Below are 23635 nucleotides of genomic sequence, written 5' to 3' on the forward strand. Positions count from 1 at the left end.
AATATGCACAACTCCCGGATCCTGTGGGAGAGTGCCAATTCTTATTTACCTTTCGTAACGTAGGAACAGTCCAGAATTTGGCTGACTTTGCCTCAAGACATGAATCCATGCCCCCTTTGCTTGGATCTCCTCCCTGCCCACCCCAGGCCTCCCGGCCTGCAAAGCCTGGCCCGCCCCTCCTCTCCCGCTCCCTCCTCCCCATTCCCTTTGAGCTGCTGTAGCTCTTCTCTCTGCTGCTTGCAGTACCTCCTGGTGGTGGTCTTTAGTTTTAAACTCTCCCCCGCCTCCCCAAATGACGGAACCTCTCTGAGGGCAGGCTGTTTGTCCTAACATCCCCTATACCCCCCCACCGGGACCTAGCCCAACAGGTACGAGTGGAAACATGTATGATGAGACGATGCTGGGGAAAGATTAACCTCAGTTTTGGAAAATCTTTGTGAGGTCACAGCTGTGCTTGAGAGGAGACACCCCTTCCTCACCCCAAGAAGGAGGCCGGTCACAGGGGGCTGGCTTGAGGACACTCTGCAGCGACATACATCATCTCATTTGAGTCTCGCATCAGCTCTGTGAGGTGGTGGTGTTTTTGCCTTTTACAGACTGGGGCTCACGGAGGCGGGTCATTGGTTCAGAATCACAGGGCAGCCAAACGGACCAGGTCCACCCGATGTCATTTTCCTGCTTCTGTCACTGTGCGCGCCACCTCCTGCCGCAGAGGGCCCTCCTACTGGGGCTGGGTGCTCCGGGAGGCGCCTGTTCCTGACGTGCAGGAGACACAGAGACTGGACACCGTGGTGGAGAAAGCTCGGGGAGGAGGCAGGGCTCTCGACCTCTGCTGCCTGGAGGCCATTCCCCAAGTAGACGGAGGTTTCTTTTAGGGACAAGTGTATTTCTTAGGGAAAAGGCAGAATATGAGCTCACTCCCTGGGAAACAGTTTTGCAAAAGCATATGCAGACACGCATCTACACACATGCACATATGCACACACGTGCACACGCACACACGCATCCACACCCAGAGCCACCACAGCATGGCTCCCGAGCCACCGCGGTCCTCCCCCCACCAAACCCTGCTCTCCCTCCTACCCTTTATGTGCAATCTTGTGAAAACTCCACCTCTCTTAAGGTTAATAAGGCTCATTTGCTTAAGATAGCACCTGTTTCTATGGTGACTCCTGCCACCCAGAATCTGTTCATCAATTGAGACAAGAAAACAGTGACTTCCACCCTCTTTGAAAGGAAAAAGCTAATTCTTAGCCAAGGGCTTGACAGGCCAGCAGCCCAAGGAGCTCTGGGCACCTGTCCTTCCACCCTATTTAAGTCCCTCCCTGTGGACCCACCCCCACACTGGAGCAGAGTCCCAGATTCTTCCTGAGCACTCTGGACTATGGTTTCCTCCTCTCATCTCTCTGGGAAGCAACAAAGCCCACTGTGGGGAGGGAGGTCGCTTTCTTCTGCCCCTTGGCCTCTGATCTCTCCACACCAATTGATTCCACAGTGTCTTTCTGGGCTGAGGCTGGCAGGAGAGAACTAGGAAGAACCTGGGCCTTCCTCCCCACCTCACTGCCACCCTGTTGCTCTCCCTGGCATGCCTGGATTTCTGCAGCCACCCCCAGCATGCCTCCTGCCATGGGGTTGTCCTCCTCTAGTCGCTACAGCAAGCTGCCGCTGACTCTCCTAAACCAGAGCTGTCCAGGCCTCGCCGGCTCACCGGCCCACTCTGGTCCTCTGAGGTCTGGGGCTGAGGTTTACAACACCAACCTGACACTAGTCCCAACTGCAGGTCGCAGATCACTAGGGAAGTAGGTTCCAAGGCATGTGCTGCTGATAATAAAGCCCCAGTGAGTGATCACCTTTTAGAATAAATGGGAGCAGCTTCCACATTCTCCTCTAACAATGCCACTCTCTCTGGCGCTCCGAAACGCTTTGTTCACTGGAGAGCAAGTGAGCAAGCACCCAGGGAATTGCTCAGAACATGGAGCTTGTTTTATGTCTCCATAGGCCCAGGGGAGTGTGTTGTGCGTCTGAACAACCTTTCGGCAGAAAGAAAGGTCGAAGACTGCTGCCTAGAGGGTCAAGTACGGAGTTGTAGATTCTCAGTGTTGGTCGTTATCGCCCCAACCTACCTACCTGCCTGCCTTGTGTTGCAGGTGAGAAAATGGAGACCCTGGAGGGGCAGACCCTGGAGCAGCATCACCCAGCTCACACGTGGCCTAGCACACCAGTCTTTCGCATCCTGGTCCCAAGACCTTTCCCAAGGATCACGCAGTCTCCTGCTAAACAGAATGGCCTCCTCACAGCTTCCAAGCCCCTCCACACCCCAGCCTCACTGCCTCTCTTCGCTCTCCTCCCAGTATGAGCTCTGCTCTAGGCAGGCTGGTGTCAGGCTCACTTATCAAAGCCCAGCAGCCGAGAGCTGGAGGCACCAAGCTCTTGCCCAGTTCCTGCCAGAGGCTTCTTCTTGAACATCTCCAAAGACCACTCACTCACCCACTCCTCAAGAGACAGACTTACATGGCTGCCTCTCAGCCCCATGGCTGTAAATGCCCCCCATGTGTCCCAAAGTCAGGCCTCTCCTCTTGGCCTCTCTCCTGACTTACAGACTCATTTCAATCTCCTGCCTGAAATCTCCACTTGAGATCTAAAGAGCACATCAGGATTAACATATCTCAAATAGAACTTTGGATCCCACCTTGCACCCCAACCTGCCCACCCTCTCGTGTTCCCTGTCTAAGTGAATGGCCCCAAACCTAGTAGCCATCCTTAGACCATCCTTCACCCTCCACGTCTAATCCATCGGCAAGTCCTGTCGGCTCTTAACCTCAAAATAGACCTGAAGCTGTCCTCTCCATGTCCACTGCTGTCGCCTTGGTGCAATCCACCCTCACCCCTCCCAGAGGAGCAAGATGGCCTCTTGGGGCTGCCCTGCTGCCACCCTACCCAGTAGTCAGAGTGATCTTTTCAAAACACAAAGCAGTTTTTATCCTCCTGTTTAAAGTCCTCCAAGAGCCCATATGCCAAGCTCCTTGCCCAGGCCTGGATACAAGGCCCTCAACAGTGGTTCTCAGTTCCAGATGTACATTTTTTTCTGTCTTTTATTTATTTATTTTTTTATTGTGGTAAGAACACTAACATGAGATCTACCCTCTTGACAAAATTTTAAGTGTACGCTATAGTATTGATGTTGTAGGAGATCTCGAGAACTTAACCATCTTGCATAACTGAAACTATACCCAGTGAGTAGCAATTCCATTCCTCCACGGCCCCCCCCCCCCCGCCCCTGGCCCAGATGCACATTTGCGTCACCTGGGGAATCTTAACAACGGTGCTGCCTGGGGTCCACTCCCAGAGAGTCTCATTTAGCTGGTCTGGGTGCGTCTCCCAGGGGATTCTAACCAGCCAGCTGACAGGGTTACAAACCTCTGTCCTCCATAGCCTCCCTTGCTGCCCTCACTGAGCTCGTCTCCTTGTCACTCCCCCTAACCACCCTGCTCCAGCCGCACAGGCCTACTGTCTGCTCCTGGAACACACCCGGCCAGCCCCTGTCCCAGGAACTTTGCTCCTGCTCTTCCCTCTGCCTAGATGCCCTTTCCTCCCTTGTTCACCTGGTGAATTTTTACCCCGCTCAGGGGTCACCTCCTCTGTGGAGCCTTCCCTCTTGCCCACCTTCTCTTCTCCCACGAGATTTAACTCCATCCTAACACTCCCCACTCTGTACTGTAGTCTTTGGTTTACTTCACTGCTCCCCTCACCAGACAGGGAGCTCCTCAGTGGAAGGGATTTGACTTAATAAACTTTTGATCTGCAGGACTTGAATGAAACCCATTGCTAAGATGTGCTGAACACACGCTGAATGAATGAATGAGGGAATGTATGAATGAACAGAGGTCTCTGACCAATGCAGAAAAGGGGGAATTATAATCTTCAATGATCTAAAAGTCTCTACTTCTATTGATGTGACCTAAGTTATATTAACTTTCTTAACTGTTGCTTTATGGTTTGACGTTCTATTATTAGCTTAAAAATTAACTAAAACTCCACTGATCTTTTCTGCTCATGTACTCCCGCTATGCCAGATCTTCTCCATTCTGTACTTGTGCAATTGATTTGAAACCTACATATAGAACTTTAGATTAAGCCCTATTAAATTAATTTTTTCGATGCAGGCCCATCCTTCCAATTTGCCAAAATTAACCACCTTGTGTCACCCATCATATTGGCAATTCCTTGAAACTTTGTATGACTTACAGATTTGGTGGGCATGCTATCTGTAATGATACTAACAAGGTGGGGCCTATGCAAGAATCCTGTGGCATGTCATCGTGGACACCCTTAAGGCTGACACTAATTCATTAGTCTACATTCTTCAGGAATGATTTGTTAACAAGACACAAAGCTACCTAACACAATAGTCATTGAAGCCATATTTCTCCTCCTTGCTCACAAGATTACCAGGATTGCCTTGGTCTAATGCCTTGATCAAACTGTACTGTGCTTACTCACAGCATTCTCTTGGTCTACTGGACCAATGCATTTACCAACAAAGAAACCTGAGTGGTCAGGTGCGACTTGTTTTCAGTGAACCTATGCTGACTCGCAGTGTTCACTGTTTTCCGCGTTGTCTCGACAATCTAGTTATTAAATTGTTATTGAATTTTGATGTGGATTAATATTACACTCACCAGCATAAATTTGGGACTTTACATTTTTCCGGAAATGACTTTGTGATTGTAAATCTAAGCCCTTTCTGGACCTTGAAGGTGTAATTCATCTAGAGATCTTAACTCATGTAAAGCAATAAGTGTTTGCAGATTGCAGAAAGGCTTTCTCGGTAGAAGGGACAGAGCAAGTAACGGTCCACAGAGGCCTGAGACACCCTGAAGGTTTGAGACACCACAAGCAGTTCAGCAGGAGCACTGGGGGTGGGGGTGGGGGCGGTTAGGCAGGGCTAGCTCCTCAAAGGCCTTGAATAACATGCTGACCAGATGAGACTCTGTCCTGATAGACTGAGGAGTCACTGAAGGGATTCAAATAGGGAAGTAACATGATCATATTTTGATTTTTGAACAATCATTCCAAGAAGGAAAGATAGATGCTTGTGTAAGGGGCGAGATTATAGGAGTGGGACCAGTTAGTAGACTTTCACAATAACAATCTAGAGAAAGATGACAAAGGTCTTAATTAACTCAGCCATCTTGACTTCTAATTCTATGTTTATGATTCTTTTTCTACCCCGTTCAAACATCTGAGCTTTTAGTTATTCCATTCCCTTCTTGGAATTCAGTCTCTTGTATCCTCTGACTTTTCCAGGTCTGCTCATAATTCAAGACCCAGTGCAACTCCTATCTCCACTGTGACGTCATCAGAGTGATGTCACCCCATCTCTCCCTCTAGCCACCTACCCAACCACTATCCATCCATCTATTCCTTCCTTCATTCTTTTATCCACTCATGCCTTCATGCCTTCATTCATTGATTCATTCAACATTAACTAGGGGCCTTCTAGGTTCTGGGCACTGTGCTAAGTGCTGGGGATATAATAAGAATAACATACACTTCTGCTCTCCAGGAACTCATGGTCTAATCGGGAAAATGGATTCATAAACAATAACAAACCCATGTGATGAGAGCACTAATACAGGTTTGACTGAGTGTGGTAGGAGCACAGGGCAGGACTGATTAACTCAGTTTGGGGGCGTCAGAGCGAGCCTTTCAGTGGGAGTGACATTTGAGCTGAACCTTGAAGGAGTTGCCTCACCACAAAGGGAAGGATGCTCCAAATTCTCACAGCTGTTTGAGTCTTAAAGGGCCCAGTTAGAGCTGACGCTGTACCCCATGAGTTCTCTCTGTTTCCTGTATGTTGGCCTTGTCTTTCCAATTGGGTAGCAGAAAAAACACATTTTAAATTCATCTAACATTCATTTATCAAAAATCTCTTTCTATCTATCTATCTATCTATCTATCTATCTATCTATCTATCTATCTATCATCTCTCAATCATCTATCCTTCCATCATTATATTTTAATAGCCACAGTGCTGGGCACAGTGCAGGTAAAGTGGTTGGTCCCAACACCTCCCCATTAAGTCCTCTGCCTGCGGTAGCTTTCTCACTTAAGGTCTTTTTTTTTTTTTGGTGAGGAAGATTGTCTCTGAGCTAACATCTGTGCCAATCTTCCTCTATTTTTTGTATGTGGGACGCTGCCACAGCATGGCTTGATGAGTGGTGTGTGTAGGTCCCCGTCCGGGATCCAAACCTGCGAACCCTGGGCTGCCGAAGTGGAGTGTGTGAACCCAACCACTATGCCACCAGGCTGGCCCCTTCACTTAAGATATTTTAAGTGGTAACCATGTGGGTAGCTTGTTCTCCTGACCAGGCCCTGTCCTACCTCTTGAGAGTGACATACGCTCCTGACCATCAAAGGCTCAACTTTCTAAACTTCCTGTGGAGGCTTGAGGGTGATAGCAGATGGAAGGAGCAGAGAACCAGCAAATATGGAGCACCTACTGAGTGCCAGGTGCTGGGCACTTTACACATTATATCTCATTGAGTCCTCACAACATTCCTGGGAGGCTGATGCTAGCGTCCTCTTTTACAGATGAGGGGACAGACTCAGGGAGGTAAATAATTTGCTCACAGTAAGCTGGAGAATCTACCTCCCAGGTCTATGCTGCCCTCTCAGGCCCAGCATCAGGGCTGTGTTATGACTGAGGTGGCTGTGGCCAAGAATGGAGGCTGAGGGCAAGCGGGAGGACCCTCACCTCACACTGCTCACCCCAGCACCGCTTCCTCTGTGCATCCACACCTGGCCCCAACATGAGCTGTCACGTGGGTAGGGGGGTTGGAATCTACCTAACCTGTGGAGTGGTAATCTGGCCTCAGGACTCTGTGTGTGGGCTCTGGGGTCAAACCCAGTCAGCCACTCACCAACTATGAGCTCTTGGGCAAGTTGCTTAACCCCTCCAGGCCTTACTTTTCTTGTCTCTATTACCTTCCTCTTTGGGCTTTTGTGAGGACTAGACCAGGTGTTCATGAAAGCACAGTGTCCTGCACCGCATCCTAAGTGCACAACTGTTTTCTCTCGTTTTCTTTCCTCCTCTTCCCTCTCCTTTTTCTCCTTTTTATTCTTCCTTTTTCAATTATCATTGTTGTTGTTATATGTTACATGGACATAAGCTATAAGAAGAGTGTGTCTAGGCAGGAGAGGAATAAGGCAGACGGGAACGTTGTTTGAAGACGCCCAGGGGCACATCTTACAGGTGGAGATTCCCTGGGTCACTCACGAATAAGTCCTTTCAGTGATGGGCAGCTCCCTCTTCTGTGGAGTGTATGCTCAGTTCGTAGGCAGTTCAAATTCTTAGAAAGTTCTTTCTTGTATGGAGCCAGAATTTACTTCCATGTAAATTTCACCCATTGGTTCTAATCCTGGCCAGTGGAGCACAGCAGGTTCTCCCCTGTTTTCTAATTCGATTTCTTCAAATTTGTAAGGACATCCTTAGAGGCAGTTCTCATGTCTTCCCTCCATCGTTCCAGCAGGCTACCACCCCACCTCTTTCAGCTCCCGCTCACCTGCCATGGTTTCTACAGAGCCTTGCTGTTCTGGCTGCTTTCCTTATGCTGCTCACTATCCTTCTGAAGATAGTGTGGCCAGAACAGAAGACGTCATTCCAGGTGTGGTATAAACAATACACACTAATGGAACTTCCTGGGATCAAGGAAGGACCCCTGTTTCGAATATGCTGCCCCCCGGACCCCCTTTGTCTCTTCCTAAGCACACGTGCTCTGCGGTGGGGACAGAGGCCCAGTGGACAGTGACGGGCCCAGGCTCCTGATGTTTGGGCCGGTGGGTTTGGACTCTTGGTCCTACTCTCATCCACCTTACAGCGCTGGCCATGAGGGGCGCCACACTCTGCCCGATCAGAGCCGAGTTCAGAATTGGGTGAGAAAGACAGTGCTGTTCCCTTTGGGGCATCTACAGGTGTGTGTGTGTGTGTGTGTGTGTGTGTGTGTTTGTGTGTGAGACAGAGAGACAGGGAGAGAGAGAAAGGGAGAGTTTTCTGCCTGATCCAGGAATTCTCCTGGATGGCAGAATTGGTTTCCATAACGACTTTCTGATATAAACATATTTGATAAAAATAAGTTAACAGCGGAGCTGTGGTGGAGCACAGATTCTCAGAGTGGAGAGAGAGAGAGAGAGAGAGAGAGAACGCTCTTTGAAGAACAGCGTTTTCTTTCTTTTTCACCCCTCCTGGTCAGCCTCTTTCTACATACTTTCCATAAACCACCTACAAAGCTTTGTTTACCACATTCCTGTATATCCTGGCCCCCTTCCTGCATGTACACATTATATTCATGTTCTCTCTCACTCTCCTGCTTTCTCCTTAGTTACCTGAAGCACTACAGTATGTATGGGATAATATGATAAATTCATTTCCAATTCACTGTATTAGCCCTTGAATATTTTAATGACTCATTGAATGGAGTAAAAAAAGCTATTTCAAATGAACAATTATGCTGCATTAGTCTGAGGGCTGATTATATTTAACCACTGCTCACATGGATAACAGGACACAGCGACCTCAGCATACAAGAGCTAATTTGGCTCTTATCTCCAAATAATTTTACACCGCAAATTACCATGAAAACCTAAAGGGCTTTAAAAACATTCATCAAAAGATAATATTCCACTTTGTAGCAACATTTTATTTAAATTATTTTGAATGGGAGCGACTGCATCTCTGGGGTGGGACAACGACAGCAAAGTGGGGACTGCGAGTGATAAGGAAATGGTGAGGGTGCTGGGTTGTGCTGAAAATAAAAGTGAAAGTGTTGAGGACAAAGGCAGCCCTGATGAGGGAGGCACCATAGGCCTGACTGTCCCTGCAGCCTAGCCCCTCACCCTGGCTGTGGTCTAGGACGACTCCAGGGGGCCCTGGTCTGGTCCAGAGGGTCACAGGGCACCTCCCAAGGGCTGAATGATGGGACTAGTCCCTCCCCCAACTACTCTCTCTACCCAACAAGCCAGGTCAGGTCAGGTCCTCCAGGCTGGTCCTGGATCGCTCCAGACTCAAGGGCAACAGGGAGAGCTGCTTTGACCTCATGGTTCGTGTGTTGGGGCATCGTCCAGAATTGTCACCTTGCAAAATATGAATCCAACAGCATAAGGGGAGTCGCTAAATTATAAGTAGCTGCTGTGGTCAGATCTCAAAGTTGGGGGTGGTAGGGAGAGGATCTCACTTAGTGAGGTCCTACTATTTTGTTCTGTGTCAGGAGCCTTAATCTCATTGAGCACTGGGAAACAGATATTATTATCATGCCCATTCTAAAGATGAGAAACTGAGTCTCGGAGATTCCCATCTGGAGGTGGCAGAGCCTGGAGCCTCCCCTGGTTCATCTGACCCAGAAGTGCAGGCTCTTTCCCCTCCCCTTCAGGGTGGCCACGTGATGTCTGCTCTATAACCAGGGCCCCTCTGCATTGTCCCCATCGCCCAATGCCCTTTATGGCCCGCAGATCTCTTGCGGAGCATAAGCCAAGCCTTGCAGGTTTTATCACTTAAAATGGACCCTCGGAGTACAGGGCAAAGCATGCACAGACAAGCGTGAGTAGAAAAACTAAAATACAGGTCTAAAGAAAGAAATCAACAGATTAATCCTTTCCTTGGTTTGCCCTCTTCATCTGAACTTGTGTTCCTGATAAAGGTTGTTTATTCTTCTTCTGTTTATTATCATTAGCTTGCTTCGGGGCATGTAGAAAATCAGAATACATATATTATACAACATATATAATATCGATACATATATCAGAATAAATACATACATATGTATGTATATATGTATATTTAAATTTCTACAGGATCTGCTGCTGGATTGATTAGGAACAAGGATAAATTTGCCACTTTGCATAGTGTCTCTCTCTAGGGAGTCTTCTCCTCTTTGCAAATGTAATTTTCTTTTTCCTTGTCTCAACCCTGACGAGTAAGGATTTGTGTCAGTTTTACAGACAAGAAGCTGCAATATCAGAGAAGTCAAGTGACCAGCCTGAGATCACTCAGTAGTGGGACTGATGATTCAAACGGAAGTGTCCTGACACGTGCTGACCGTATAACGGGACGCGAGGGGCTGTGATCCTAGCCCTGTTTACTGGGTGTCCCAATTATTTTATTCCCCTAACATACTTAGAGGTCCTTTAAAAAAAGCATCTCTCATTATAGAAAAATTGAGGCCTATAGGAAAGTTGACAGGACAGTGAACCCTTAGAGGGCCTTTTAATTCAACCAGAGTCAGTTGCACCTATAGCTGCCAAGGGCTGAGGGCACTGAGGAAGCAAGAACTTGCCATTTCCTTTTCTCTCTTAAAACAAAAAAGATATTCAGGGCAAACGCTTGAATCATTGACAGTTTCTAGGAAGATTTTCTTTTTTGGAAGGAGAAAGGTACTCTTTTCTCCTTAATTGTTCTTAGTGTTCTTTGTCACCAGTCATGATATTCTTTGTGGAAAGTATTAATATACCATCTTCTTGTGTTCAATATTCCCATTAACAATAAAAAGTCTAATGAAAATATCTGTGTGAAAAGCCCTGAGCACTGATTTCAGAGACAAATAGAAGATGAACCAATAAGCGTTTCTTCTGAAATGAATGATGCAAATTAATTGATAGCTTAATTAGGCTTTAGCATGAAGATTATTAGATTGAATCAGAACTGAAAAACATCTTAAAGGAAAAGCTGAGGACGTGGCACCGGGGAGGGGGGAAAGAAGTTATGTGTCAACGCTCTGCTAGCATCTCTTTTGCTCAATGAGAGATTTTCATAGAGGGGCGGAGAAGGACAGCGTGCTTTATGTATCAGTCCCTGCCTGCCCTGGGCTGGCCAGGTTTTGGGGACTGAAGTCTCGTCGTGTCCCTGAGCTGATGGGAACCCACGGCTGTAGGAAGTCCCGCCCTGAGCGAGCCCCGGGTGCCCTTGTCATCCCACCCCGTGCTGCAGCCTCTTCCTCTGCCTCACCGAGTAGAAGCTCTTGGAGGGCAGACTTCTCCTACTTTGTTTGTGTTTGTGACCCCAGTGCTGGCGGTGCCTGACTTCGAGCAATAATGATAACATCACAGCTATCAGTTATATGGAGCTTATTATGCCTTCTGAGTACTGTTCTGAGCACTTTCCGTAAAACAACTTGCTTGAGCTTCGTACCAGCCTGTGAGAAAGGGGCTCTTGGAGTCACCACTTTACCAGTGAGCATATTGAGACACAGGTTGAACAACTTTCCCCTAGAAATCACACAGCTAATACTGGTGGATTCAGATTCAAACCACAGCAGTCTGGCTCCAGACTCCTTGCCCGTGAACACCATGCCATAGCAAATAATGGTCAATCCACATGTGCTGAGTTAAACGAACAAAGGGAACCATGAATGGCTGGCCCCTACTGAGGGACTTCTCTCCAGGTCCTAGTGTTTATTTAAGGACCAGAGTTTTATCCTACTCTCTCCCAGACCCTGCCATCCTCTCTTTGGGGGACTGCGGGTGGTTCCTATATTTCTAAGAACTGATTGCTGTCCTGTTTCAACCTGGACAGACAGTCCAAAAATTGTCCCAACTGAGGGGCTCCCAGAGCCATGGCCCAGCTCACCACCCGACTAGGCCTGGGACCCTAATACCAAGGTCAGCCTAGGTTCCACCAAGTTTGCCTCTGTGGTCATAGTGAGTCTCAGGGCCACTGTCGGTCCATGTCTGCAGTGACTTTATGGTATGGCAGGCCTTACTGCTGAGGGTGATGATAATATGCAGGGTTTACTTTTATGGGGTTCGAACTGCTTACCAGGTGTATTTTATTTACCATGATAGCATTCCCTGGGGAGGTTCCTGGAAACATCTACCCATAAAAGGTGACGGGACTGAGAGCCCTGGCGTGGCAGGGGAACCACAGAGACTGTCTCCCATCTGACAGACAGGGTGTGGGGCCTGCCCCTTGCCACAGTGGAGCTGGTGGGACAGGGATAGTGTGAACCCAGACCACACAGTATGGCAGGAAAGGTGTGCAGTTTGGAGTTGGGGGGCCTGGATTAAAGACCCACCCCTATAACCCATTAGCTGAGAGACCCATTGTTCAACGTCTCCAGGTCTTGCTTTCCCTGTCTATAAAATGGGGACAATGCCCATTTCACAAAGTGATGGTGAGGATCAAAAGGAAGTTTTAAAAGTGATTTTCACTTGAAAATTGTTCCACAAATGGGTGATATTAACAACGACCAAGGCATTCCGACGCTGAACTCTTCTGTCCTCCTTCAAGCTGCTCACCTCCTCCTGCATGCTTGTCAAACGTGGGTGCTGTGTTCTCTCCGACTGACTGAGGTTGTGCCCGGGGACCTGCATCCTAACAAGCTTGCTGGCTGATTCAGACGTACTCTAATGTTTGAGACCCCCTCAGCAGCACTGACACCAACACAGAGGAAGAAGTGCTTCTGGGTTTGACTGTAGCCCTCTCTTCCTCTGGCCAAGGGCCACAGCCTGAGACCTAAGTGGGCCTGGTTTGTATACTGGCTTTGCAGCTGGCAGAATTTGAGGGCTGGTGGGCAGGCCAAGTGGATATAGCTGAGGAGAGCTGCTGCTTCCTGCTGGACCCGCAGATCAGGGAAAGTGGGTGAAAATGCGGCTGAAACTCAAGCCTCCTCCAGCCGGAGCAGGCAGGCTGAGGGCGCACACAGGCAGGTGGCCCTGGTAAACTCTGTGGCTTAGCAGCCTTGTCAACTGCCACCTGCCACCTGCTCTGCTTCTAAGCTGGGATGCTGAGGCTGGACCCAGGGTTGCACTGCAAGGCTTGTGTGGGAGAACTGTCTTGAGTGCACGTTGAGGTGAGGGGAGGAGGCAGGGCTGGGGGGACTTTGGGTGTGGAAGAGAGGCAGCCTCATGGTCCCAAAGCCCTTTCCACCCCGAAATTTTCCCACTCTCAACAGCTTCTGAAATCTGGCCTCAGAATTGCCCAGCAGATCCCTCTTATGGAAAGCCCTGTGCGTGTGGGGTGGACTGTAGATGTGACATCCAGAGCAATACTACTCTCGAGAGTTTCACCCCTCCCGGGTGTCCCAAATACACGAAACGACAATGCTCTAGAGCAGGATCCAGAATCTTTCCCCTCCCTGTCCTGGTGGCACGAACCTCCCCCAGGTCTGCCCCTCTGCATGTTTTTCTTTCTTTTCTTTTTTTTTTTTTAAAGATTTTATTTATTTTTTTCCCCTTAAAGCCCCAGTAGATAGTTGTGTGTCACAGCTGCACATCCTTCTAGTTGCTGTATGTGGGACGCGGCCTCAGCATGGCCGGAGAAGCGGCGCGTCGGTGCGCGCCCGGGATCCGAACCCGGGCCACCAGCAGCGGAGCGCGCGCACTTAACCACCAAGCCACGGGGCCGGCCCTGCCCCTCTGCATGTTTATGGTGTTTCCAAGGCTCTTCAGCAGCCGAGGGGCGCTTGGTGAGACAAGTGTTGGAGCAATGCCTCTGCTTGCCCGCAGGAGCCCAGCTCAGACACCTTCCCGTCAGAGAAGCTGCTGCTGGAGGTCTCCCTGGAGGGAGCCCCTCCCAAGGCCACAGCCGGGGCTGCCTCTAAGGATGGGCTGTCCACCTGAGCATCCTGTGAAGGGCCTGTGGTCACTGGGCGGGGGTTGGTTGCCCCCTTAACTCCCCCACACGTGCACTCCGGTGGCTGAGAGCCCCTGCCTTGCTCAGGAGAGTCAGTAGCTAGTTCAGACTGATACCCCTTCCTCTGCCCCATTGCTTTAGAAGGAAAAACACAAACTCCTTGTGTCTGTGGTATTCTCTATGTTTCACAAAGTGCTCTTGGTATGCTCTCTCATTGGATCATTACAACAACCACATAGAGAAGGTAACACGCTTCCCATCTTACAAAGAAAGACGAAATGCCCAGAGGGTTCCAAGAGACTTGATGGAGACTGTTCAGTTGGGAACGAGCCAAGCCTTGATCCAAACTTAGCCTTCCTAGTTTGGGTTCCCACTATGTTATGGGGTGCATGCCTTTGCGCACTCCATGCAAAGGCCATCCGCAGGCTTTCTAGGCACAGCTGCCTGAAGCTAGTGTGGATTTTCCCGAAGTGTGTTGCCAGGCACTCGAGAACAAAAGACTCAATAGTCAAATGAGATTGGAAAATAAATGCTTATTATATAGTGCATGTGAGGATATTAAAAGCTCTAAAAAGCCCTTCAGTGAGGAATGGGATTAACACAGTTTAACCCAGAGTCTCTAAATCTTGTCTGACAGTAGAGCCTTTCTCTTTTTGTTCACATAACGCCCATTAACAATCCACCAGATTTGTGTTCCTCACCCTACTTTGCATAGGGTGAGCCAGGCTCCTTCACAATTATGGTGAGGACAAAGGGGCAAAAATGAGGGGAGGCCACTTGTTTCTGTACAAAGAAAAGGAATTGCCATGTCTCCTCCATGCCCCCCAGCCTACCTGGAGGAGGAGCTTCTGCAGGCTTCCCCCTGGCCAGTTCTGCCACCTGGCACAAAATCACCCGGTGCCCCAAATCCAGGCCCCTGGCAGTGGTGTGCTGGAGCCAATTGTTAAATTTTCAGAAATTTTTTGAGTCAGTCATTAAATCCTCAGTAGCTTGAAATTGGCCATGGTGGGAATATTTACACTAAAGAAATCAGCAAACACTACAAATTGGGGCTTTCCCCCTCCCACCCTTTATCCTGAGAGCTCATTTACCTGTGTACCACTGGTCCTGGGACATTTTTTGAAATTGTCAGAAATTTTGGGAGGGGCTGTGACAGCTGGGTACTGCAGGTGATCTGACACAGAAGTCCTCGCTCATCAGAGTCCTCAACCCTCCTTATGGAGAGCTGAGAACCGCACAGAATGATAATCTTCCAGCTATAATCCCAAATAAATCAGAAAGCGCCACCTGGCCTGCTTACCTTGATGTCTGTCACCAGCCAATGTCTCCAGAATTGGGCTTTGGGAGAAGACCTGCTGGGGACATCTGGATCCACCATCACCAGCATGTAGGTTGCGCCCTGTAACACATTCACCAAAAGGAAATGTAGCATCTAGAATTCTGGAAAACTAAAAAGTGCAGACTCTCCTTTCACCTCAATTCCAGCTGAGAATGGCTGACCAACCCCATAGCTTCCTACCCAATTCACCCTGGTTCTCATGACATTCCTCTTGTGTCACACGTTTATTCTCAGAGAAATGAAGTCTATTAAGTAGTCAGCTCGATAGCTTGGCTTTCCCTTTATAAAGAAGAAGAAGTCAAACAAGCCTATTTACTAAGCACCCAGAAGTCCCAAGCATCGTGCTTGGTGCTCTGGAGGAAACAAGGAAACCGGAAACAGGGCTTCTGTTCTCAGGACGCTCACGGTGGAGTCAGACAGACTTAGCCATTCATTCAGCAACTGCACAAGAGCTTCTTCTCTGTTAGGAACTGTGTCAACTGCAAGGAATACTAGGATTCATTCATTCCTTCGACAAGCACTTACTGAATACCTACTATGTGTCAGAAACTCTTCTAGATGCTAGGGACCCAACAGAGCATGGGACGGTGTGACCCATGCTTTCAGGAAGCTTTTATTCTACGTAAGAGACACAGATTTTAAAAAACACGCAAAAAACAAGGAAATGTCAAGTTGTGATTAGTGCTAGGATTAAAGCAAAATAGGGTGGGGTGAGAGGGAGAAACACTCTGAGAAGAAGAAACAGCTGCTACAAAGGCCTTCAGGTGGGAGAAAGCGAGGGTTTGAGGAACAGAAAGAATGCCATGTGGCCAGCGGCAAGCAAGGGGGAGAAGGGACATGGCAGGGTTGGAGGGGTGGGTGAGGGCTAGACCACAGAAGGCTTTGTAGGCCTTGGTGAAGAGTGGGGTTTTATTCTAAGTGCAATGCAGAACCACTACAGGGTGTTAGCCAGGAGAGCGATATGCTCTGATTTGTGTTTTTAAAAGGTTGTTTTGGTGGCTGGGTGGAGAATGAATGGTCAGCAGGAGGCAGAAGTGGAAGCCAGGAGGCCAGTTAGGAAGCTATTGCAGTGGTAAAGTGAAGGATGATGGCTTCTTGGACTAGAATAGTAGCAATGGAGATAGAAACAAGTAGATGGATTGGGGAAGTATTTTTAGGTAGAATCAATGTGATTTGCTGATGGACTGGACAGTAGGGCAGTGACGAGGGGGTGGGAAAAAGAAGCCGAGGATGACTCCTGGGTTTTTGGCTTGAGCAGCTGGATGAATGATGCCATTTAACTACGTAGAGAAGACTGGAGAGGAGAATGTTTAAAGGGGGATATTGAGAGCTCTGTTTTACACATGTTTTAAGTTTGAAATGCCTCTTAGAAGGCAATCAAATATACCAGTCAGAGACAGGAGTTTAGAGGAGAGGTCAGGACTGGACATATGAATTTTGGAGTTGCTGACATATCCATAGAATCCTTAAATCCATAGAATAATGAGATCATTCATGGAGAGATTAGACATGAAGAAGAAAAAAGGTGTCATGACTGAACTCTAGAACACGCTAACACTGAGAGAGAGGAGAATCTGGCAAAGGAGACTGTGAAACCAGGGAGGTGGGGGGACTCCTGAAGAGTAGGTATCATGAAAGCTGGGGCGGAAAGTGTTCCAAGGTGGAGGAAGTGGTCAACCATGATGAATGCTGCTGAAACGTAGAGCAAGATGAGGACACACACGTGACAATGTGATTTGACAACTTGGAGATCACTGTTATCTTGGCAAGACCAGCTTCAGTGGAGTAGAAAGGACTGATATTTGATCAGAATAGGTGAAGATGATAAAAAAAAGAAATTTGAGTGTGAAGGACAGCTGAGACATGGAGTGGCTGTTACTAGATGGGAAGGAAGAGTCAAGAGATCTTTTTGTTTTGTTTTGTTTTGTTTTGTGAGGAGGACTAGCCCTGAGCTAACACCTGCTGCCAATCCTCGCCCCCGCCCTTTTTTTTCTTGAGGAAGGTTGGCCCTGAGCTAACATCCGTGGCCATCTTCTGCTACTTTATGTGGGACGCTGCCACAGCATGGCTTAACAAGAGGTGCGTCAGTGCGCGCCCGGGATCTGAACCTGCGAAACCCGGGCCACTGCAGCAGAGCGTGCGCACTTAACCACTTGCGCCACTGGGCTGGCCCCAAGATCTTTTTTTATTATGATTTTTTAAGAGATGGATGACAGTCAGGCACGTTTGCAGTGAATGGAAATAATCCAGTGGAAAGGGAGGTATAGAAGGCAGAGAGGAACAAGGGGATCATTGCAAGAGGAATGATTCTGGGGAGATGGGAGGGGACAGGATCCAGATCAAAAGTGGGGGGCCCAGGCTTTGGTAGGTGCAGAGGACACAGGTTCAGATGCAAGGGAATTGGAAGATGTGGGGGTGAGGAATGACAACATTGTCTTCTGATTCCTTCTATTTTTCTCAACGAATTAGAAGCAAGGTCATCAGGGGAAGAGGGATTATATGGGAAGTCTGGGGACAGAGAAGAAGGTGTGAAACCGTCATTTTGGAAAGTGAGAAACTGCATATATCATAGGTATGTAGTAAGGTTACTAGGTAATATTGCATTCTACAGTTGTGTGCATTTTAACTGTTCAAGTGCAGATGTGGAAGAAGTGGCTGTTGAGTTTACCTTGGGTAGGGACTTAGACTGGTGAGTATGATGGAAGAGAAGGGAGTGAGAGGATAAGAAGTAAGATAAATGCAGAAGAGTCCTGGGCCTTCTCTGGATCTGGAGGAAGAGACAGACAGACATAACTGTAGCACAACACGTGAAGTGCCTGAGCAGAGGAGCATTTGTCACGCACTAAAGGAGGACAGAGGAGGGAGCCTAGAAAGGCTTCATAGAGTTGTCTTTCCAGCTTGATTTTGAAGGATGAGCAGGCAAAGGGTCAGGTAAAGGACTCTAGAGGCAAAGGGAAGGGTGTGTGCAAAGGTATGAGGTGTCTGGGGAATGGCGAGAATCTTGGTGTACTGGGAGATAGGGCATCTAGAAAGGAATGTTGGGTGACAAAGCTGAAAGGTTACTGAGTCCTGATAATAGAAAGCCTTACATGTCCTAAGTCATTTATAATTTGTTTTGCAACAGGACCCGTGGAAATTGTTTGAATAGACAACTGGCACGATTAAATGTGGCTTTGGAGGGCTGGCCTGGCGGCGTAGCAGTTAAGTTCGCACATTCCGCTTTGGCAGCCCGGGGGTTCGCCGGTTCGGATCCTGGAGCAGACCTACTCACCACTCATTGAGCCATGCTGAGGTGGGGTCCCATGTCAAAGAGATACAACTCTACAACTATGATGCACGGCTATGTACTGGGGCTTTGGGAGAAAAAACAGAAAGAGGAAGATTGGCAACAGATGTCAGCACAGGGCCAATCTTCCTCAAAAAAAACCAAAAAACAAAACTAGTGTGAATGCCCACTAAAAAAAAATGTGGCTTTGGGAAGACGCAAGATGAGGAAGAGTAAAAGACTAAAGGCAGAGGAGAAAAAAAGACAACTGGGGTACTGTGAAGAGGGATCACGAGGGCTTGAAAATTCAAGTAGGAGTAATAGAGATAGAAAGAAAGGAGAGGCATTCATACCTAGAATCACCATCATGAGGTAATGGGACAGGGAAGATGCGGGAGAGGGAGATGTCCAGGATGACTATGAGATTCTATCTTGGGCAACTAGGTGGACTATGGTAGCATAAATACCAGGAGTAACAAATTTGGGAGACAGCGAGTTTGGTGTTGAAACATGCCAGAAGAGACGTCCTTGGAATAGAACTATGAGGCTGGAGCACTCTCAAGACTTGGCATGTGGCATAAGAAATGATGAGATCCAGCCATTTGTGACAACATGGATGGACATTGAGGGTATTATGCTAAGCGAAATAAGTCAGAAGGAGAAGGTCAAATACCGTATGATCTCTCTCATAAGTAGAAGATAAAAACAACAACAAACACATAGAGACAGAGATTGGATTGGTGGTTACCAGAGGGGAAGTGGGGAGGGAGGAGGGTGAAAGGGGTGATTAGGCACATGTGTGTGGTGATGGATTGTAATTAGTATTTGGGTGGTGAACATGGTGTAATCTATGCAGAAATAGAAGTATAACGATGTACACCTGAAATTTAAATAATGTTATAAACCAATGTTACCACAATTAAAAAAAAAAAAAGACTTGACATGTGTGTAGTGGACATGAGGATGGATGAGATTGCTGGGGAGAATTTTAGAATGAGAATAGAAGAACGCCGGGAACTCAGAGGGGTGGGGAGAGGAGAGACTGAGGAGAAGGGGGTTAGGAGGATAATCAGGGAGCATAGTGTCATTGGACGCCAAGAGAAAAAAGGGTTCAAGGAAAGTGGGGATAGGGTCAGTACAACAGAGCCCTCAAGGGAGAGGATCACAAAGCAGCGTTCACCAAGACAACTGGGGGATCACTGGCAACCTTTCAAAGACGAGTGGTTAGAGATAAAAATACTGTTTGTTGAATGTTAAAATCCAAAAGAAGCAGTAAACCACTTATTAGATGCTATAAGAAATTAAATTAGAGAATTTGAAGGTAAAGCCCAAGGATATCTCTAAGAACTCAGAAGAAAAGGATAAACAGATGAAAATATTAGGGGGAAAGTAGGATTATGTCCTAAAGAGCGTGTGTGTGTGTGTGTGTGTGTGTGTGTGTGTGTGTGATCTCAATGGAATCCCGGAGAGAAAAATTGTCTAATTGATGCATCCAAGAATTGGTCCTAGCCAAAGCAATGCGAAAACAAAAAGAAACAAAGTATAAATACTGTAAAAGAAGAAATAAAACCATCTATCCTCTTTCTGTCTTTTCATTAGTTTTTTTGCAAATGACACGATTGCTTCCATAAGAAATTCAAAAGAATCACCTGGAAACTAGACTAATGTTCCGTAAAGTGAAAACGCACACAAAATCACTACTTTCCTACAGACTCTAATAGTCAGAAAGTACACTTTTAAAATACCATTTACAATTGTAATAAAAAATATAAAATATCTAGGAATAAACTTGAAGAAAAATCCAAGACTTATACAAAGAAACCAAAACATTACTGATGTACATAAAAAGAAAACTTGAATAGATGGAGAGAGACATACTGTGCTTTTAAATTGAAATAATCATTTGCAAATATGTCAATAATCCCTTAATTAATTAGTTAATTTAACACAATTCCAATCAAAATCCTAAATAGATGTTGTTTTGGGAACTTCATGGAATGATTCTAAAGCTCAGAATAAAAGCAGGAAAAAAAAAAAGAATTAGCCAAGGCAATATTGAAAAAGATGAAATAGCGGGATGGTATTGGTTTTGTAGATATTAAAATGTACTATAAAGCCACAATAATTAGAACAATGTGGAGTTGAGTAGGGAATTAGTAAGTAAAGGAAGCAAAATAGAGAATCTAGAGAGAAAATCACATTCTTAACATAAAAGTATATTTAATATATGATCACATCATCATTAAATATATGATATTTAATATATGACAAAGTTATTTCAGATCAGCGGGGAAAGGGTAGATTATTTTATAAGTGCTATTGAGACAACTGGCTCACCAAGCTGAATAAGTAAACTTCAGTCTATTTCTCTCATACACCAAAAACTTCCAGATTTAAGTGTAAAAATGAAAAAAAAAATCTTTAAAAACTGATTTAAAAAACTTACAGTAAATTCGTATAACGGAATACTTTGTTAGAGTTAGATCTTTATATTTTAATATGGGAAAATATCCACAACACACTAGTAAGCAAAATAAGTAAGTTGCAGAATAGTGTGTACGGTATCATCTAAAATGTGCAGGAAAACTTTATGTATCTAACTATATATATATTTATAGATATATTTGCATATGCATAGAAAATATCTGGAAGAGTACACAGCAAACTAACAGTAAATGGCATGAAGGAAAAGATTGATATATTTAACTAGATATAATTTTGAAACTTTTAGGGCTGACCCCGTGGCTTAGTGGTTAAGTGCGCGTGCTCTGCTACTGGCCGCCCGGGTTCTGATGGGGAGCACACCGACGCACCGCTTCTCTGGCCATGCTGAGGCCGCGTCCTACATACAGCAACTAGAAGGATGTGCAGCTATGACATACAACTATCTACTGGGGCTTTGGGGACAAAAAAAAAAAAAGGAGGAGGATTGGCAATAGATGTTAGCTCAGAGCCAGTCTTCCTCAGCAAAAAGAGGAGGATTAACATGGATGTTAGCTCAGGGCTGATCTTCCTCACACACACACAAAAAAGAAACTTTTATATGACAAAAAAAGAAAGCAAAATAAAATTCAAAGAATAAGCTGGGAGAAAATAGTTACGAGATCTATGATAAAGGGTTAATATTCTTAATATATAAAGTATTTTTAAAATCTATAAGAAAAAGAGTAATAACCCAATGGAAAAATAGATAAATGACGTGAGCAGGCAATTCATAAAATAAGAAATACAAATGATCAACAAACATATGAACAAATGTTCAGTTTCACTCATAATCAGATATGCAAATTATAAATAAAATCCCATTTTTGTCTATAAAATTGACATACTTTTTTTTAACGTTTATCCCAAGTTTTTAAAGGATGTAGAAACAATGGGTAGATTACGAAATCTTATATAATATCTGATCTCATTGTCTTTGTGAACCAAAAGAGAAGACCAAAGACATACATCATGCATATATACCTCTCCACAGAAACAGAACTAGGAAGATAGGAAATGAATTGTTGACCGATTATCTCTAAATGATGGGTAATTATGAACTATTTTCTTCTTCAAGCTTTTCTGCATTTTCCAAAGTTTCTTCAATAAAATGCATTGCTTTTACACTTAAAAAAAAAAGATTTGTACTTTAAAAAAAGCCACTGTAAGAAGTCCCCAAACTCTCATTCTTCTCCTGGTCAAACAATACTCAGGGGAATGGCAGGCCTCTCTTCCTTCCCACCTCCTGTCACTGCTCCTCCCCGCCCCCACCTGCAGCTCTCCTACACTGGTGTCTGCTTCTTTACTGGTGAACCAGGAAATTGGTCTTTGTGGGTGAGTCCCTGTTGCGTGGTGCTCTCTGAGGTGGTTACATCCTGAGGTTTACCCTAGATGCCCTCCCTGCTATGCAACCCCATAGCAGACCTCTTCAAAAACTCGGCAGGAAGGAGAAGGCTTCAGTGGCTATGGTCTTGCACCTTCTCTCTCAATGCAATCTGGGAGCTGGTTCCCAGTCCTTTCAAAGACCCTGATTGCTAACAGAAGCTCCCTAGCAAATATCTGGCAGAGGTGGGGGTGGTGTACACCAGATAAATTGGGAAACAGGCTATTCAAGAGCTTGGCTCTTAGCTAGACTCCTTGAAGTCTGACCCAGGCCCCTACTTATTCTCTGCAGGTCCTTGGAGCAGACAGCTGGCTAGGGTGGGGGTAGAGGAGATCAGCCAGTCTCCTGGTACGTGACACTAATATCTGACCACGGTGGCCCATTCTCTAGGCACAGCCGAGAGCAAGGCATGCAGTCAACACTTCCAATAATGGATTCATCTCTGGAGATTTTTGTACTTGCCACATGTCTTCTTGCCTGAGACAGAGGCCATTTTATACTTTGGGGGTATCACACAGACCTAGTAAATGGCGGGCATGCAATAGGTAGCCATGAATGCTCATTGCACTGTGGGCTGGGAATCTTAGCTAAGTCTTTCTCCTCTCTGGCTTGTTCCTAGAAAAGGAGGGGACTGAGCTAGATGGTCTACTTTCCTTCAGGTTCTAACATCCATTCAGTGGGTCCTGAATTGTCTAGATATAATGTGAAAGTAATCCTGCTTATATGATCCATCAATCCTACTTCTGGGTATTTATCTAAAAGAATTGAAATCAGGATCTCGAAGACATATCTGCACTCCCATGTTCATTACAGCATTATTCACAATAGCCAAGATGTGGAAGCAAACCTAATTGTCCATCAATGGATGAATGGCTAAAGATAACGTAGTATATACCTACAATGGAATATTATTCATCCTTAAAAAAAGAAATTTGGTCATTTGCAACGACGTGGACATTATGCTAAGTGAAATAAGCCAGTCACAGAAGAACAAAAACTGTATGATTTCACTTACATGAGGTATCTAAAATAGTCAAACTCATAGAAGCAGAGAGTAGAATGGTGGTTGCCAGGGGTACAGGGGAGGGAGAAATGAGGAGCTGCTGTTCAATGGCTACAGAGTTTGAATTATGCAAGATGAATAAGTTCTAGAGATCTGCTGTACAACGCTGTGCCTGTAGTTAATAATATTGTATTGTACACTTTAAAATCTAAGAGAGTAGATCTCGCTATTACCACAATAAAATAAAATTTAAAAATAAAAAAAAGAAAGTAATTTTGCTTGAAGAAAGCAGGATGGAATCAATGTCCTTGTCAAACATTTTACAAATCCCGGAGCCTGACAGCACTCTCTGTTGGCAAGGCTGTGAGGAAGCTTCAGCCGTTGTTGTAGGAGTGCAAAATGGGGGCAGTTTACCTTTAGACTCAGCTATCCCATTTCTGTGATTTTTCCCCCTGAAGATATCTGCACATTTATGAAATGATTTGTATATAAGGTATTCATTTCAGCCCTGTCCATAATGCAAAAGTTGGAAATAACTC

At 46.1% G+C, this 23635-nt stretch overlaps 1 protein-coding gene across 1 annotated transcript in view; it reads right to left on the reverse strand.

Moving 5' to 3' along the window:
* The window catches only part of PEBP4 (phosphatidylethanolamine binding protein 4), a 199009-nt gene that overhangs the window by 81686 nt on the left and 93688 nt on the right, over positions 1-23635 (reverse strand). Inside the window, exon 3 of the mRNA XM_004442284.3 lies at positions 14925-15023. Coding sequence (XP_004442341.2) covers positions 14925-15023 — 99 coding nt within the window. The remainder of the gene's footprint in view (positions 1-14924; positions 15024-23635) is intronic.

Source organism: Ceratotherium simum, chromosome 12 (assembly GCF_057802395.1).
Source record: "Ceratotherium simum simum isolate JZ-2026a chromosome 12, ASM5780239v1, whole genome shotgun sequence".
Lineage (NCBI taxonomy): Eukaryota > Metazoa > Chordata > Mammalia > Perissodactyla > Rhinocerotidae > Ceratotherium > Ceratotherium simum.